The 19,993-nt window shown below is 32.6% G+C and overlaps 1 protein-coding gene across 3 annotated transcripts in view; it reads right to left on the reverse strand.

The window, feature by feature from the left end:
• The window catches only part of SUPT3H (SPT3 homolog, SAGA and STAGA complex component), a 535,243-nt gene that overhangs the window by 469,067 nt on the left and 46,183 nt on the right, over positions 1-19,993 (reverse strand). The window contains exon 1 of one of the 3 annotated variants that reach the window (XM_044387186.3): positions 9,518-13,612. The exons of the other annotated variants lie outside the window; for them this stretch is intronic. Within the exon in view, the coding sequence (XP_044243121.1) occupies positions 9,518-9,555 (38 nt within the window). The 5' untranslated portion in view covers positions 9,556-13,612. Of the gene's footprint in view, positions 1-9,517; positions 13,613-19,993 lie in introns of those variants that run through there. 3 annotated transcript variants of the gene reach the window in all.

Consider the following 19,993-nt stretch of genomic DNA (forward strand, 5'->3'; position numbering starts at 1 on the left):
ATAATGATCTATATAAAATTGTTGTAAAAAAAGGTTCTGACTTCTGGTTTCCAGTCTGATATGTAAACAGATTGGAAGGCGTCACTCCTTTCCTCAAGATAAGAAAAAAGCTAAACAAACTGAAAATCAACCACTCTTCTTAAATCCACCAGAGAATTGAGGTCACAGGGCAAACCAGTGTGGTAAACACTGGAGGAGACAGACAAATGAATACAAAGAGTTACAGCTTCCCAGAAGCAGAACCCATAACTGGAACCAGGTAGGAACACTTACAGGGTAAGTACTCATTAATTGCTAAAGACTAAGCATGGACTAGCAAGAAAGACAGAAACTCAAGGTAGCCCAGCCTTGGGGGGTGAGGGGTAAGGGGATCTACACACTCCTATGATTTAACTTCCAGAGACCCACCATGTTCTCATGGTGAATACCAAGGAAAAATCGCCCCCAGCAGGGGAAAGAAGAAAGTAATCATTTGAAAAAGCTCCAGGGTACTCTGTGCTGCTGAACAAAAGCCCTTAGAGGGAACCAATTACCAAAATCTAACCATCTTGCATTACACCAAAAACTGACTGCCCTAGAGAAAAGAAAAACCCACTAGCCTTTGGAATGGGAGAAGGGAAATACCAACTCCAGCCTCATCTAGCCTTGCATATGGGGAAACAAAAATATTCAACCCGTGCTCTCCTATCCTTCCTATTTAACCTAGCATGAGGTGAGGAGAGAGGGGAGGAGAACAAAAAGAAGCACTTAAGAAAGTCACAGGCTCACTGAAAGACTAAAAACTAAGCACAGGATTATACTACACTTCCCCTTCTGCCACCCCTACTACCACACCAATCAGCTTCTTCCACAATAAGAGTAGAGCTGAAAGACCCAAAAGCCTCAAACTCTACGTAAGAAGGAGTCTCAAGGGAACCCCAATGACAACAGGAGAAACAAAAACAGGGACACTCGAGAAAACTTTTGTCTTTGACACTATGGCTACAGCAACAGTAAACACAGCCCAACTCCTAGCCAGGTAAACAAAGAAACTTCAGACTGAAGGCCTACCTACCTTTTTCTTTTATCAGATATATCACATCTGACTTTCACCAAAAAATTACAAGACACGCTAATTAGGCATAAACCCCAATCTGAAGAGTTAAAGCAAGAATCAGAACTAGACTCAGATATGGCAGAAATTTAAAAATCATACTAGAATTTACATTAACTACGACTGGTATGCTAAAGGCTGTAATGGAACAAGTGGACATCAAGTGAGAACATGGGTAATGTAAGCAAAGAGAAGAAAACAAATGAAAGAAAAGAAAAGAAAAGAATTTTAAAAGAAAGCTAAAAAAAATAAAATCAAACCACTATAAAAATAAGATGAATGGGCTCACCAGCAGATTGAACATGGTAGAGGAAAGAATCACAGAACTTGAAGATATGTCAATAAACTTCCAAAACTGAAAGGTGAAAAGATAAAAGAATAAAAAAGACAGAAAAGAATATTCAAGAAATGTGGGAAAATTACTCAAAAAGTAACATACATGTACTGGTACTACTAAAAGGAAAAGAAAGAGGAAAAGGAAAAAAACAAACAGTTGAAGTAAAAATGGTTGGGAATTTTCCAAAATTAAGGACAGACACCAAACCACAAATCCAGGAAGTTCAGAGAACACCGAGCAGGATAAATACTGAAATACTGACACATAGGCATATCATATTCACGCTGTAGAAAATCAAATAGAAAATCTTGAAATAAGCCAGAAAAATAAAAACACACACGCACAAAAACCCATAAACCTTACCTATAGGTCAAAGTAAGAATCACACTGGACTTCTCTTCAGAAACAAAGCAAGCAAAAAAAAAAAAAAAAAAGATTTATGAAATATTTAAAGTGTTTAAAGAAAAAAACTTAAGAATTCTGTGTACAGCAAAATTATTTTTCAAAAGTGGTGAACTAAAAGTCCCTCTCTTTCTCTCACACACACACACTCTCTCTTGAGGCAATTCATTACCAGTAGCCCTGCCTTGAAAAAATGTTAACAGAAATTCTTCAAAGAGAAAGAAAATGATATGTCAGAAACACAGATCTATATAAAGAAAGGGACAATATAAGACAATGAAAAAATAATTATTAATTATTAATTGATCTAACAAATAACAGCTTGGTCAAAATAATAACAGCACCAATGTACTCAATGATTACAGCTTATAGATAAGTGAAATAAATGACAGCAAAGCTTTACAAAGGAGGGAATACTATTTTATAAGGTACTTGCACTATGTATAAAGCCATATATTGTTATTCAAATTGGAGTTTGATTAGTTTTAAGTGTATATTCCAAACTCTAGAATAACCACTAAAAAAAGGTTTTACAGAAAAGAAAGAAAAGTTTAATTGATATATTAAGGGAGGAATGAAAATGTAATCATATAAATGCTCAATTAACACCAGGAAAAAAATTTAAAAGTGGGAAACCCCTCCCCCCAGAAGAAACGAAAACAAAGGTGATCAGAGACAATAGCTACAAATATGGTAGATGTTAATCCAACTATATCAATAAACACATGGGTCAAAGACAAAGTCTCAAAAGAAGTTTAAAAATATTTCAGACTGAACGGAAAGTAAAATAAAACCCATCAAAATTTGTGGATGCAGAAAAAGAAGTGTTTCGAGAGACTGATCCCACTGTATGCGTATATTAGAAATGAAGAAAGATCTAAAATCCATAATCTAAGCTTCCACCTTAGGAAAATAAAGGACAAATTAAACTCAAAATAGGCAGAAGAAATAATAAAATTTCAAAATAAAATTAAACCCATTGAAAATGGGAAATCAATAGAACTGATGAAACCAAAAGCTGATTTTTTTTCAATTAATAAATTTATAAACCTCTAGCCAGATCAAGAACAAAAGAAGATACAAATTACATGGGAAATGAAAGAGGGAACATCACTATTTATCCCATGGACACTTAAAAGGATAACAAAGGAACACTATAAACAACTCCATGCCCAAAATTTGAAAATGTAGATAAAATAGACCAATTCCTTGAAAGACACAGCTACCAAAACTTAAAGAGAAGTAGATAAGCTGATTAAGCCTATATCTATTTTTAGAATTGAATAAATAATTAATAACCTTCCAAAACAGAAAGCACCAAGCCAAGACGGCTTCACTGGTAAATTCTAGCAAAGATTTAAGGAAGAAATTCTCCACAATTCTCTACAATCTGATCCAGAGAGAACACTTCCTAACTCATTCTATGAGGCTAACATCACCCTAATACCAAAAGCAGACAAAGACATTACAAGTAAGGAAAAATACAAAACAGTATCTTCCATGAACAGGGATGCAAAAAAATCCTCCAAAATATATTAGCAAATCCAATCCAATAACGTATAAAAAAAGAATTACATGCCATGATGAAATAGGATTTATTTTAGGTATGAAAGAAAGGCTCATTCGACATTTGAAAATCAACTGATATAATCCATCACATCAAGAGGCTAAAGAAGAAAGAGCATATGTTCCTTTCAATAGATAAGGAAAAAGCATTTGACAAAATTCAACACCATTCATGATAAAAATTCTCAGCATACTAGAAATAGAGGGGAACTTCCTCAACTTGATAAAGAACACTGGCAAAAAAACCCTACAGCTAATGTCATACCTAATGGTGACAAACTAGATGCTTTCTTAGCTGTATCAGTAACAAGGCAAGGATATCTCTTTCACCATTCCTACTCAACATCATATTGGAAGTTCTGGCTGATACAATAAGCCAAGGAAAGAAAATAAAGGGAATGAAGATTGGAAAGAAAGAAAGAAAGCAGTCTTTGCTCACACATGACATGAACATCTATGCAGAAAATCACAAATAATCAACAAAATACTCCTGGAAATAATAGGTAATTAATAGCAAGGCTGTAGAATACAAGGTCAATATATGAAAACCAATTACTTTCCCAAATACTAGCAATCAATAACTGGAATTTGAAACTAAAAAAATTTATATTGGCATAAAAAATGAATATTTAGGTATTAATCTAACAAAATAGGTAGAAGATTCATAGGAGGTAAACAACAAAACTCTGATGAGTGCGATCAAAGACCTAGAAGATCTAGATAAATGTTTTCACTAACCAGAAGAAAACATTGTTAAGATGTCAGTTTTCTGCAACTGGGTCTACACATTCAATGCAATCCCAGTGAAAATCCCAACAAGTTACTTTATGGAGAACCAATATTCTATCACTGTAACGTAATAAAGCTATACAATTCAAGTCCGTGTGGTACTAGCAAAAGAGCAGACATCTAAGTCAATGGAAGAGAACAGAGAGCCCAGAAACAGACCCACATAAATATAGTCAACTGATCTTTGTCAAAGGCTGGAACAATTGCTGGAATAACTGACCAGTTAATATAAGAGATATTAACTCAAGTGTCCATCAACAAATATATGTATAAACAAAATGTGGCATATACAAAGAACTCTTCAAGAACTGAATACAAAATAATAAATTAAAAATAGAACAAATATCTCAACAGATACCTCCCAAAGAAGATATATACATGCAAATAAGCATATGAAAAGATGCTGAACATCATTTATCATTGAGGAATTGCAAAATTAAAACAACGAGGAGGTACCATTATACTTCTATTAGAATGGCTAAAATCCAAAACAGAACAGCAAACGCTGACCACAACGTGGAGCAAGAGGAGCTCTCACTCATTATTGGTGGGAATGCAAAATGACACAGCCACTTTGGACAACAGTTTGGCAATTTCTTACAAGTTAAACCTTTGGTTTGGTTAAGTCTTACCAATCAACCTAGCAAACATATTCCTAAGTATTCACCCAAATGAGTTGGAAACTTGTATCTACACAAAAACCTACACTCACATTGATAGTAGCTTTATTCGTAACTGACAGAAACTGGAAGCAACCAAGATGTCCTTCTATAGTTGAATGGCTAAACTCTGGTACACTCATACAATGAAGTATTACTCAGCAGTAAAAAGAAATCAGCGACGAAGCCACAAAAAAGACATGGCACCTTAAATGAATATTGCTAAGTGAAAGAATCCCATCTGAAAAGACTATATTTTGTATGATTCCAACTATATAATATTTTGAAAAAGACTATAATATTGAGACAGTAAAAAGGCCAGTATCTAAAATGGTTGAGATGCTAAATTTTATGTTATGTGTATTTAATCAAATTTTATGGAGATTTTTAGGGAAAATTGTTCTGTAGGATACTATAATGTGTAATGTAATATACATAAAATTATGCATTTGATAAAACCTATAGAACCGCACAACATAAAGAACAACCCCTAATATAAACTATGGACTTTACTTAACAAAAATGTATGAGTATCAGTTCATTAATTTTAACAAACACAGGATACCAATGCAAGATGTTGATAAAGGGGGAAACGGGGCTTTGGGAAAGGAAGAAGGGATATATGGAATGAAACTGTGCTTACTGTGAAACTGAAACTGCTCTAAAAAAAAGCCTATTAATGTTTTAAAACCAGTTTTTTGACATTTTTTTAGTATTAAACTTTATAAAGATTTCATGCAGTAAATGACTACACAGAAATGCTGCCACATGTATCAGTTACACTGAATAACCCATAAGTTATTTCAGAAATATGCACTCTTTAGGATACTTAATTTGAAAAAAAAAAAATGGAGAGCTAAAAAACAAACAAGAGTCCTAGAGATTTAAAATAGTACAAAGAGATAACAAAATATTACAATAAGTAAATCTTTATTTAACGACTAATCTTTATTCTTAGGTTTTATTCTTCAAAGCTTACTTTTCCTAATAAATGAATATAATTTTAAATGTGAAAACTGTTTTTTATTAATTTTAGATGAAAATCTTCCCTACATAAATTTTAAGTATTTATCCTTTTAAATAAAGTATACATAATAAAATGTTCCTCCTGTCTACTAGTTTATTAAATTGCTGTAACTCAGTGATACCTTTTAAAATCATTAAGGTAAACTTCATTAATAAATAAATAAAATCTATTAAGGTAGATAGGACAGTCTGAACTCACATTAGTGAACCTGGATGATGTTTTTGAGTCTCTGTGTATTAGATTTTTATGTTTCATTCCCAGACAGGCTATTATTATTACTCACAATGATTTGTGTATCTTTTTTATAATTAAGTATTGAAGAAAGGGGAAAAGTGTAAAAGCAGTCATGTTAAAACTTTATCATAAATGAGGGCAAAGAAGCAGAATCCCTGTTTATTAACTAGCGTAAAACAGATTCAGAGCTTTTAAGGGAGAAAAAAGGGTGGAAGGTTGCTCCTCTGTGATGAAATTATATGAGATTCATGTAATAATAATTTTTCAACTGTCTGATCCTTAGCTATGTGTGTAATAACTGGAATTGCTTAAAATGCTAATGGATAAAATCAGGTGTTCAATAATTGAATAGTAAACTGCTTAAAGCTATCTCATTTCTGTATAGCTCATTTATTTAAAACTTAAAGTATTAATACACTACAGGTCTCAAGTTCAGAACAGAATATGGATTCATTTGCTCTTTATCGGTTTTAAAAAAAGGTACTTTTCCTGTTTATTGTTGTAATCAGCAGCAGCAGCGAATAAATAATAAATAAATAAATCTACCTACTGTGGATGAATCTTCTGAAAACTAATTTACTTTGGATATTATGTCCAATGATGGGTGCTATGAATGTTCTGGAGATTAATACCCCAAATAATTCATTCCTTTTTCTATTCAGATTTAAATTCAAATATAAATGGAAAACAGGGAAAGCAGCGCATCACAGTCACTAATAAAATTTCTTCACAACTATCTTAGTAATGAACTAGATAAATTAAATATTGAGATTTATGATAATGTGGGAATAGTCTATAATCAAGATTTATTTGGATTCCAATCTTATCCCTAAAAAGATCTCACCCATCTTATAAGACACCCGTCTTATAAAACTATTCACAATATATAACAATTACATAATCAAGATGAAAATGCACTGCTCAATTCAACACAGTTCCCAAGAACTAAAAACAGAACACAAAAACAGATATTTATAAATACTTTAAGAATTCCATTATAACATGTAAATTAAAAGTTTGATCATTATTTCAAACTCCTCTTGCTTGTTTCGTAAAAGAGGCTCTGCACTGGCCACGAATTTCTGTATGTAAAGTATAGGTGGCAGGAGTGAGCAAACTCTGGCAGGCCAGCTGCCTGATGTATACAAAGTTTCACTGGAGCACAGCTATGCCCATTCATTTACTTACTGTCTCATTTACTTACTGTCTGCTTTCAGACTACAAGGCAGAGTTGAGTATAGACAGAAACCCGATGGCCTACAAAGCCAAAAATATATTCTCTCTGGCCCTCTATAGAAAAAATGTACAGACCCCTGACAGGGTATTAACTAGTACAACACAGATTCAGGATAAATAACTTGCATATATAGGCTTTTGTTCATTAAAATACTTCTTGACAGAGTATAATTTAATAGTATAAACAAGTTAATAGCGGTGGCACAACTCAATAATAGTTTCTTAATGGGAATTCATTTTTAAGGTACTTTAATACATTTTAGAAGCATCCAGTTAAGAATAAACAAGTGACATAGTAATAACAAATATTTGTTTTAATCCTCTAAAAATCTCTAGCTTATTAATCTAGACTTGTATTATTGTAATACAAATACAAAATTTCAAAAGTCAGTGCTTTCAAAATACCATTTCCAATTTATGTTTTCCATGTATAAACTTGTGAAAATTGTTTTACTGTGAATAGCTGTAATAAAATAACTGTAAAAAATAAAACGTTTATAAACTAAAAATAAAAAAACTGCTATGTATAGCCAAAGCTATTCACACTGACTCATTTTTTAAAACTGCCTACATGAATAAATAAAATGTCCCCAGCTATTTGATTTCAACTTGAAATCAAATCCCTATACATCTTTTCTACCAAATGCTTCACCTTTAGAACTATTTAAGGTGAAAAATAGTAAAATGAATGCCTGTATACCCTTTTTATGGATTCACCAATTGTTAACGTTTTGCCGCATTTGTTCTGTGTACTTATTTGTGTTTGACTTCATGAAAATAACTCATCATGAACCTCTTTTAAGAATAAGGGTATTTTCCTATATACCTGCAATAGCATTATCACACTCAATAAATATTCTGTAGTATCATCAATATCCAGGCCATATTCAAGTTTCCCCAAATATCCTACAAATGATTTATAGAGCTTTTTTTTTTTTTTAAATCTAGCATCCAATCAGGATCCACATACATGACCAATTTCTGAGAGGAAAGGGCCAAATTTTTCTTTAAACAATCTTTTTGTATATAATATATTCTCTCTTCGTTCTATAAACTTGTTTTCTGGAAAAGCTGTAGGAACACAATTTCCCTAATGCTTTCCTGGCAGAAGTATTCAGCAATGAAAGGGTATCGCGATAACAGTGGGGAGGAAATTGAATTTCCAATTATCTTGGTAGATTGTTTTCCCTATGAAAATACCTAGAATGAAACTGTAACCTTATCTTAGTTGGTTATAATTTTTAAATACACCTAACCAACATTCAGTGATCATCAGATCAAAAGTCTTATGACCAATTACCTGCCAGGACTCAAGAACTTTTAATATTGTCCCTAATAATAAGAATTATGAATAATTATCCAAATCACTATTTTATAAAAAGAAACAACATTTTATAAAAGTGTAAAAGAGTGCTTTTACTGGTCACTTTGTTGCCAGTTTCAGAAGACTACACATACTCTTTTGTAAATGTATAGTCAATTTTATATAGTTTACTAAAATGAATAAAGTTTTAATCATTCCATAAAGACTAGACAGCTTGCGTATTATGCATACGCATTTAGAAGTTGACTTCTTGGCAATCTGTTTCAATGTTTTCAAGCTTTTGCTAAACTGTAGCACATTTTGAACAATGTCTTATATCAATATTATAAAAATATGTACTTCTGAACAAGAACCACAAATTTTTCTTACTATTAATGTAATGAAAGTATATGAATATTTTAACTTTTCTCATAATTTAATCTTAAAGTTCAAACTAGAGCAATTTTTGATTACCAAACTTTCTGGGAAATTGGGATTTCCAATGGGAATACTGTTAAATTTATAAAAAAAAAATCAGTATTCTAAGTGGTCCATTTCCAATATATTTTCTATATTGTTATTTATGGCTGAATGCAAAGTATTTTCCAGTGTAAATTACACCCAAGGCTTAACAAAAGATAGATCTAAATCTACAATCGCCTTTACTAAAACCAATGAAAAATCTATACACAGCAATGAAATTGGCATGCAAATAAAAGAACTGTCAAGACATGTATCCCTAAAAATAAGCCTACAATAACTATTTTAAAGGCTGTGTGTGGTCTCACCCATATATTTTGGCAAGATGCACTTTCTCCAACCGCAGCTAGATTCATCCAAAAGCAGTGGCACTGGAGAGCCTCTGTCTCACCTGTCAAAGTTGAAGAACGTTGTTCCAAAGACCACCATGCGTCCATGGAGGAAAGCCACAGTACTACAGCTGTTATTGATAAGCAGTCTCTAAAGGAGAAAATACTTCAAACAATTAAGCAAATCATCCTTAATAGAGATACAATTTATTAATGTTTAAATGATGAGATGACACAACACCATGCCCAGTATGAAACAGAGACAATTTCATACACTGGAATATTAAGAGGGGATCTTTCATAAGTAACTATTAACTTGATAGTCTTTTCTATTACCTCTCTGATAAAATTTCTATATGTTATCAATTCAAAGCTTCTATTATGTTCCCTTATTTAAATCTTACAAAACCTCCCTATTTATAAAACCTCAAAATTCATCTGAATTACTAAGGTCCTAAATCCATCAAAATTGCTAAAGTCTGACAGCTCAGAGCAGAGCAGATTAAGATTTATAAACAGAGGCCCTAAGTATATTAAAACCTGGCTTTTTAAGAAGATATCCTAATATCTTTATCAACCACATTATAAAAATGGTTTACATTTTTGCTTTAAACTAACCACCCTACAGTAAAGCATAAGGATTGATCAGGTAAGTTATACGGAGGTCAACAAAAATAAAAAGAAACAGCACGAAAAACAATTACTTTGAAAAGAAATATGCCTCAGTGGGCAACTGAGGTCCCAACCTAAGCCCCAATTCAGACCTGGCAATAAAAAACAACTTGAAACAAAATGTAAAGAAATATACCTGGTTAGGTAAAAAGTTTAAATAATCATGACAAATATACCTATAATTAACTTATTTTTCCTACTAGATTATAATGTCCTTTAACCCTTTTTAATACTGCAAAAACTCAACTGAAAAAGAAAGCGGGTGTCCTTTTGTACCTTTTTCAGGAAAGTTAATACCCAAAAGGTTCTCATTATAAGACAGCTTCACCTACAACCAAGTCTCACTACACAAAGGCCAAGTTACCACAGGGCTCCAATGTATTATATGATGTCCCACAGTTTCATTTACTATATTCTCTAAGTACAAAGGTTCCAAAGAGATTAGTTTCACTTTTCCCTAGATATATTTAGTCCATTAACTAGTATAGTTGGGATATTATTTTTCTTTGGTTTTGTCAGTAGCATGTTTGATATAAATTTTATTAAGTGGTAGTATATGTAACATTGCATTGTGGGTAGCAGTTTCCTGCTTTAGCCTAGCCACATCCTCAGCTGTCATATGAGCATATTTCCCATATTTTCTGCAAGTTCTCGCCTTTTTTCCTTCTTAGAAAAATGACAGCATTAGAAGATGAATTGTTCTAATAATTATAAGAAATACGAATTATTTATACAACTACATTAAATGTAGTATGGATCATTCTGTACCTCAAAAAACTGTCAAAGGGGGGGAAAAGGAACACTCATAATTAAAGTGTTAAAGTCATGTGAAACAATGTGTTACAAGTAAATTAACACAGAGGAAGGAATTAAAAACTATTACAAGAAAGAAAATCTCTAATCAGATGCCAATACCATCCAACATAGAGGTGTACTATATCAGGATAGACAATGATTTGCCTTGAATGCTAGAGGCTTCAAAGCCACCAGGTCTTCATTAGTGAAGATTAATGTCAGTATCCCCTACTAGAACCTTAAGAATTTACTTTGAGACTTTATAGAAATGTCAAAACAGAGAAAGAGAAACCAAAAAAAAAAAAAAAAAAAAAAAGCCTGGAGGAGAAGGGGAGGAAAGAAGGGGGAAAGAAGGGAGAAGTGAAGGGGGGAAGAGAACAAGTTTAGTATCTTCTGTTTTGGCATCCAATTTCCACATAATTTCACATTTAGACAGAAAACTGCTAATACTAACCAAATGAAGTTACTCAAACAATCATGGACTTGGTGTTGCTTTGGGTTTTTACATAATTTAATTAAAACAAACTGAAGAGGGAAAAAAAAATACTCTCATTACAAGAAATACCACAAAATAACACCCTGTACCAACACACAGAACCATACACGTGCATGCAGTTGTACACATGAACGTGTACCCCATTAAAATCAGGAAGTGAAATTAATCTTTCATAATCATAATTTAAAGCATTAGCAAAATTATACATACCTTACTAATATAAAAATTTTTCAAATTATCAACATAATGCCCAATAACTGTTACGTAAAGTTAAACAGCTATACATCAGACCCAAAAATAAACTGTCAAAAAAAAAAAAAATGATCACAAACCAAGTTGAAACAAGAGATTAAGAAAGTTCCTTACTAAAACCACACAATCAGTGAGAACATTTTAAGCCAAATCAGGATTTCTACAATTTACAAAATTCCTACATCAAACTGTTTGCTCCTATTGTTTTCAATTAAAAGAAAAACAGAAGAGTAGCAAACAGAAGTTTAAAACAATCCCTCCCCCCCAAAAAAACCACACACACACACATTGAAATGAGCACAAGATTGATCCTAATAAAACTATTGTATTCAAATAGGATAATTAGTTCAGAAAATAAAAAATAATTCCAAAGTAATAATGAAGATATATGTAGCATTTAAAACACTTTTACAGTATATAATATAAAAAGTTCAACTTATGTTGACGAATTTATTAAATACAAGGTAATGGGGAAGCAAGATAATTGCTTTACTTTCTGAAACTGAGATTTCAAGTTCAAAGCTGTATTTCATTTCCATGGCATTAATGTACGTAATTTATATAGCCAACCTAAACTTGTTACTTAACTTCAACATCGCCAATACTAACGTATCCCCAAAAAGGATGGAGTTTTGAGGATCTGCATTTTCCATTTCTAATTTTAAGCATAGTTTAAATTCATAATCAAGAGCTTTACTTGCAGTAACTTATCCGAGTCAGTCTCTTCATCACATGTAGTATTATTTCTAATGAAACAAACTGTCAGTTATCACATGTGTACCAGTTATCACTATTGTTTTAAAATTTTTACCACAAAGTAATATTTGCTCTCAAGAGGATATATTTTAAATTTAGGGGGGGAAAAATGAGTGGATAATAAGTACACCAACTTTAAAACACATGACTTCCCTTTCTCCTGCCAGAATCTGATGGACCTCACAGGGTAAGAAAGGGCATAATCAACAATATCTATTAAACTCTTATGCAATAAGAGTAATCGTCCTGACCAAAAAATTATGTACAGGACAGTTACCTGCAAAAACAGAACAAGCAGTTAAGAGACACACAGATGTTAAAAATTATTCAAATACATATAAGTCAATTTGAAGGGCCAAAGTATGCTTAATAAAAAAAAAATTTAAGGGGCAAATATTTAGCAAAAAGTTGAGACTGTAAGATGTTAAAGAATCCTTCTGCAGAAACGCAAAGCTTGTTCTAAAAGAAGAAAAGCATTTACTTACCACACACACTACAATAACTATCTACATTTTTTTCAGTTACCTGATTCTGCTATTGTATGTGCATATGGCACTATGTTTGGAATTCCACAAATTACATAGACAAATCCCTCCTTTAACTTACTCTGGAAATTAATTCGAAATATAGATCACACTGGTACACCGTATTTATGAAAGAGAATAACTGAATAGCTTACACATTAAAGTTTTTACTTTCCAATGTAAAACCTGTTTATATACACCACGAGGCATAATAACTCTGTATTTAAAATAAAACACTAAAACATATTTTTGGTTTTGTATCACTAAGAGTTTATTATAAAAAAATTTCTGGGCGTTTGAATAATAAAGGATTGAAGTCATTCTCATGTCTTCCCAGTATACTTTGGGCACGTGTATTTTTTCTAAAGAAACTTACAAACATGTTTGCACATTTATCTTTATCTAATAAAAACCAAAAGCAGATAATGAATCCTGCTAGGAAGATCAGAAGTAGGAATATTTTGGCTGTAACACCGTCCTTAGTGTTTTCCAGCCCCAAATCCGTTATACACCCCAAATAATGTTTTGTAATTCACTGTCTCCGCCCACCCTCCCAGTCATTTACTTCACGCCACTCCTAGTTACTATCACACTAGGAAGAAGTCTAACATGCAAATTCACAGTGGCGTGGATAAATGGCAAAAAAAAAAAAAAAAAAAAAAAAAAAAGCCTAAAAAATTGGTCTGTTCGGCTTTACAATTTTGTTGAAAAATACCCCATCGCTCCCAAATGATGAAAACAGGAAGCTCTATTCATAAATATGAAATTCTCTGCCTATGATATGTAATCATCCTAATAAGAAAATGAGTTCTATACATACATGTCCAAAGGGGCAAAAAAGGAGATAGTTTCCCAAAGATGTTTCCAATTTTCTTCTGCATCAGAATTAGCAAATCGAGACGACTAACATACTCTGTGTGCATTATTCCTTACTACACACAGCATTTTGTAATTTATTTCAAAGCTTCCATTATAAACAAAAAATACAGCTTCTGTTAACCCACTCCATTCTGAGCTTATAAAGTCAATAACATTGAACAATCCAAGTTACAACATAAGAAGTTTACTTTATAGATGTGTAAGATTTGCCATCAAAGGCTCTGTTAAAGTTAATATCCAAATAAACGATTTAAAGAATTATATAAAATGAATACATTCCCTTGAGAAATAACAATTACAAGCATAAAAAAATAAACACTAAGATTCATCCAATAAAATATGTCACAGTTCTTGCCATTCACTTTTATAAGATCCTCAAACTCGTCATGAGGTAAACATACACATCATACAAAAGATACTAATTACATTTAATCTTCATTGTAGGAGCCGGTATCTAATATTGATCATACATTAACCAGACAGACACGATTTAGTATTTGTAAAGGAATCTCCAGACTAACACTTTCATGACAGCCAATTACAGTCAAGCCCAGCAAGCAGTTTGCAACCAGACCTTAAGAAAGGTAAACTTTTTTACAATGAGTTACAGATTCACAAGTTTAAGAAGACAAGAAAAAGAAAAACAGAAGGAATCCAATCACCCAGCAAATATGAAGCAGACCCCAGAATGTGATACAATCCAAAGATGTAAATTATTGTAAATCATCACTGTTGTTCAGAATTTCACACAGCCTCTTGAGCCAATTTTGTTCTTTTCCACAGACACAATAATGAACTAAATAAAAGGAGGTAAAGGAAAAAAAAAAGTGGGGGTCGGGGAACAGAAAGGAAAACCTTAACTGCAGAGTTCTGCTCTACAAATGCCTAACCTTACAGGAGCTTGGGCTCCTTCAGCATTTGTATTCTATCCAAATCCTCATGAGTCACAAAAATTAAAAAGCTATATCCTTCTGGATGCCAGGAAGGGCCTTACCACAAGCCTTTTGTCAGAGAGAGAGAGAGAGAGACAGTGAAAGAGAGAGAGCAAGAGCAAGGGGGGAAAAGCCACAGTGGTAGGCAGTCCCACTCCACTTTGAGTACTGTGAGGTCACAAACCACATGATTCTGTCTCTCCAGTAATAGTGCTTGCAAAAAAAGGAGTTTTAAAGCTTTTGCTTTTTTGGATTGTGTGAATGCTTCATTCGCCTCACAAACAACCACAGAACCACAAGTGCGGTGCAAACTTTCTCCAGGAGGACAGCAAGACGTCTCTGGTTTTTAAATGGTTAATCTCCGCAGGTCACTACCAGCCACCGAGACCAACAGAGTCAGTGAGTGCTCTCTAACCACAGTCTATGCAGTAATAGTAGGTCCTTCAAATATTTGCTCATTCTCTTTTTGTTTTGTTTCCTTGCTTTTCACATGTTACCAGCTACATAATTTCTTGACAGAAAAAAATAAATATAAAGTCTATGTATGCCAGGCATACTGTAAAACTAAAACAAGGTTTGGGTATGGTTTGTATTTTCAGTTTAAGGCTGCAAGCAGAATTTACAACAGAGGGTACAAGTTCTATCTGAAAAAAAAAGGAGGGACTATGGCATCAAACAGCCTCTTCAGCACAGTGACACCATGTCAGCAAAACTTCTTTTGGGGTAAGTGTTATCATATTTTAAAATCCTATAAGAGATGAACCTGTTAAACAAAAAGGTATGTTTCTTGGATAAACTGCTAGCTTTTCCGGGTAATGTTGCAGTATACTAGATATGATGATGATAATGCTATTTTGTTGCACTAAAAACTGAAAAATGAAATTGCTGTACATATTTGCATTTAGCATCTGTAACTTGTCTACTTCTCGGAGTAATGACTTGAAATAGAAAAAAATTATATTATCTCACATTAGTCCAAATGTTTTCTAGAACTGTAGAAATGAGGCAGTTAAAAACAGTAAAAGAAAGTTTAGTATTCTCATTAACCCTCACTGCAATAAAATGAGACACTAAATTAATCAAAGTATTATGAAGTATTCACCCTGGCAGCTCCCAATATTTGAGCAAACTTCAAAAAGGAAGCAATTTTACAAAATAACAGACCACAGAATTATCTCGACATTATGCTCTACCATTATGCTCTACTGCAGAAATAAACCTGCAGTACAGTTAACATTTTACCCAGCTCAACTAAAAGAAATCTATTTGTAATTTTAAACTGCATCATAAGATAGATGCACAAGCTTGTTTCTAAACAACTTTATATAACCGAAGCATATATTCATACATAAAATTAGAACCATGTAACAGCCATTTTTAAAAGAACTTTATAGTTACCCAGGACATCCAGGATACTAAAAAGTTCACAGACGTCTTTAAAAACTTACACGCAATTGTATTTTTCTATGTAATTTTAATTTTACATGTACACGTTATTATCCATATGGAAAACTTGTTACGAACACACGGCAAACACTGAAATGTCTAGGATTCTTTTAATCATATTCTTGGACCTACCAAAATGAATACCGTTTAGTCTCATGAAAAATAAAACTGCGTAAGGATACCCTGCATGATTTTAAAAAGCCATACCTATTAAATCATGCTGAACTTTGAAAGAAAACAGGCATAATGTCCCTTAATATTCAATTTCAAATTAGTGTTGATACACAAAAGTAAACTACTTCAATATTCATCAGCTGACATAGTATTAGAGTAAAATATCTAAACACTTACAAGATTTTCTTTATGATGTCCAACATGTCCCAACTACAAGGCAAGTTTATAAAATTTTCCTTTATCCTTTAAAATAAATCCTTTTGCTGTGTATACCTGTATTAACTTTGCTTTATAACTTACAACTAACGATTGGAGTTTCCTTTACTCCTCCTACTTCACACATTTTAACTGGCTACCAGAGGATCAGTCTGAGTTTAGGTCAAAGAGAAATAATTAAACCTGAAGGAGAAAAAAGGTTTCTCTTAAAAAGGTAGGGAAATGCAGTTTGTGTTTTACCAAACAAATGTAAAATTTCTGTACTGACTCCCTCAATAGTGGAAGTGGGCCCCCTCAGTTACAACACATATGATATAATAGTCACAGATAATTTTTTTGAAATGTAATAGTAGGTAATAAACATTACTCTAAAAATTTCTGCATTAAGGAAGCAGGACTTATATACAACTAGGCTGCATTACAGCCCCTATTATAATTACAGCTCACACATGGTAACTTTTGCAGTTCCCACATAAGAGATAAGGGAAAAAATGGTTAAAACTATTGTTATATGAAGGAATAGCTTGAAACAGGCATCTCAAGCAGTTAACTTATTCTTTCACAATATTACTGTTTGAAAAACAATACGTTTTTCTAACCAGATAGGGAACAACACAAGTTTCAAAGACTACTTCAACATCAGAAGCAAAGATATTAATACTGTCACAGATAATATGTTAAATGCTCTGTATCCTGTCTTCTGGGGGTCTTTTATTTCTGTGACAACCTTAATAACTATTTCTACAGTAAAATTTCTAAAACCTGCCCAAGTTTCTAAACAAGGCATAATAGTGAGCGAAAGAGATAAAAGATCTATCGCATGTCATATATTTTTAGACATCATAACTAATTCTTCCTCTTCTAAAAAGTGGGATTTAGTCTCTCCCACCCCCAAATAGTACTTTAGCACCTGGAGGACAATTTAAGATGAACCCACTACACCAAACTAATTATAGGTGTGTAGTGAACATTCTGTATAGGTTGTCATCACACTGCAAACATTTCCCCAGCCCATAATCTATCTGAAGTCTAAAACCTCACTTCGGGCCTTAAATTCTCATAAATGATTATCAAGACAACCTAATGAAAAATCAAAGGTATGTGCTCCAAAGTTGTAAAATAATTTTTTTGAAATTTAGGCTTTTCCTAGGTGAAGGACAAAACACACGCTGACCAGTTGGCTCACCTCAATATGAATGAAAACTGTGTATGTGAGAGAGAGACAGAAAGAGACAGAGACAGAAAGATTTTCAGTGTCTCTGCTCTCTCAGCACACCATTTACCTTGAATTAAACAAGAATTTTCAATCTACACTATTCAAAATCTACCCATTATTTATGATAAATAAAGTTTGTTGGAAATGACAGATCTGACTCATGGAGTATCTTACAATTAAGAATGTAATTATGACAATATATCAGCTGATTAAATTTCTAAATAAAGCCTTTGTAACTGACCAAAGTAACTGAACATGATGTGTAAACACTAATTTCCAAAATAATAGCTGTGGTCCATATCAATAACTTCATAGTTTCAAGATCTAATAATGTCGAAGTGTTATAACTTGCTTCTAACAGCTAACTTCTGAAAGCCAGGGAGACGATCTAAAAAGTCAAGAACATACACAGAAGACTACTACAAGATAAGTTAAAAATGTCAATGCAATTCCCAAAAACTCATAATTTAAATCATTTTAAATTATAATAAATAATCCTAATTTTACATGGATAACTGTTTTAAAGATTTCACTTTTAAATATTAAAAATATTTAAAATTCAAAAGATTTAGAAGAAATCACTGAAAAATATTTTGTTAGTCTGTATGAACCTCGGGATAGTCTCCAAACCACAAGGAAGACAGGAAATACATATGATAACATTATGATACATTTTCGTTATGTTAAAAGAACAAAAATTAATCTATTCAATTATACCTTTCAAACTAATCACTGATAGTTTGACTTGTTTAAATCAGTCATGCTAAAGTTAAATTCAGTAAGATAGAAATGTTCCAGTTTGTTAAAAGAACACTGAAATATTTGATGGTTAAATAAACTGCAGAGGGAGGAAAAAACTAACTCATTGAAGGCACTAAGATTTTATCAAACACACAGAATTAATCTTTATTGAATAGAACCATTCACAAATCAAAACTCACTGTACTTCAGTACTTGCAAGCAGCGCTAATCAATTACAAACCTTTTCTAGTGCTTCAAAACTCATGTGCTTTCAATTTTATACACTGGTGGTCTTCAAGTACTGTATTGGGGCTGAGTTAAGACATTCTGTATCACAACTTTTTTTTCAACAAATATCCATCTAGAGGGCTTTTTTTTTCCCTCTCTAGAGCTGCTCACATGAAACTGTGGTAATATTTTTATACTGTACTTCTTTGTTGAAGCTGAAGGTTAGGGGTTACCTAAATACCTCAACTGTATATACAAAAAAGGGAAAAGGTAAGTATTCATATAAAAAAATCCAATGGGACTGAATTATTTATTTTTGCATTTCCTATGATTAATGATGCACCCGCACCTACTCGAAAACTGATGGCAAAACAGGGTAACATCTCAAATTCCTGTCCAAAGCATACAAATATCCACCTTCCATGCTGTTCTAACCCTTGTTCCAGGAGACTAAAATATGACAACCCTAAGTCAATAGTGAGGTCATGCAAAAGCTCCTCAAAAGCATTAAGATCACAAATGCTATTACCTAACAAAAGACTTCAACAGAGGGTTCAGTGGAACAGCCTACCTCTACAGTGTCTCTTTAAAAACATTATACATATGGTCAAATAGACAAATACTTTCAATATGAAAAAAACCCTTCCTACAAATAATAAAATTGTAAATGTGACAAAGCATGACTACTTTTTCTAGTCATTTACTATTCAAGACTTATTAAATGAGTACTAGTAAAACCGATACTAATTTAGGCAGAGACATCCCAATAGGTTACCTGAATGCGTTATTTTTTCTCTTATACCAATGAATTCCACTGAAGAAAACTACCAAAACAAAACAAACAACAACAAAAAAAAAACTGTCCCTGAACTCCAACAATAAAGATAACAATAAACCCCAATAGTCAGTATTTTCTAAAGAGCAAAATATTCTAAGCTATCTCAAGTGTAAGGAAATTCCTCATAAAAACTAAAATGTTTACTATTTTAAAACAAATATTTAGAAAAGGAAGTTTCACATAATGAAAATATACACCTTAATACAATATACTGCCATTTCAAAGATTATGGCATTCAGTGGATATGGGTTTTGATTAATGTGTTACAATTCAAAAAAATAATGGGGAAATTCTATACCTTATTTCAAAGGGAGTTTCCTTAAAATTGTCACCACAGTTGACCACAAGCTTTTGTCCATTCAACAGCAAACAT

Source organism: Ursus arctos, unplaced genomic scaffold (genome assembly GCF_023065955.2).
Source record: "Ursus arctos isolate Adak ecotype North America unplaced genomic scaffold, UrsArc2.0 scaffold_29, whole genome shotgun sequence".
In the NCBI taxonomy this organism is placed as follows: Eukaryota; Metazoa; Chordata; class Mammalia; order Carnivora; family Ursidae; genus Ursus; species Ursus arctos.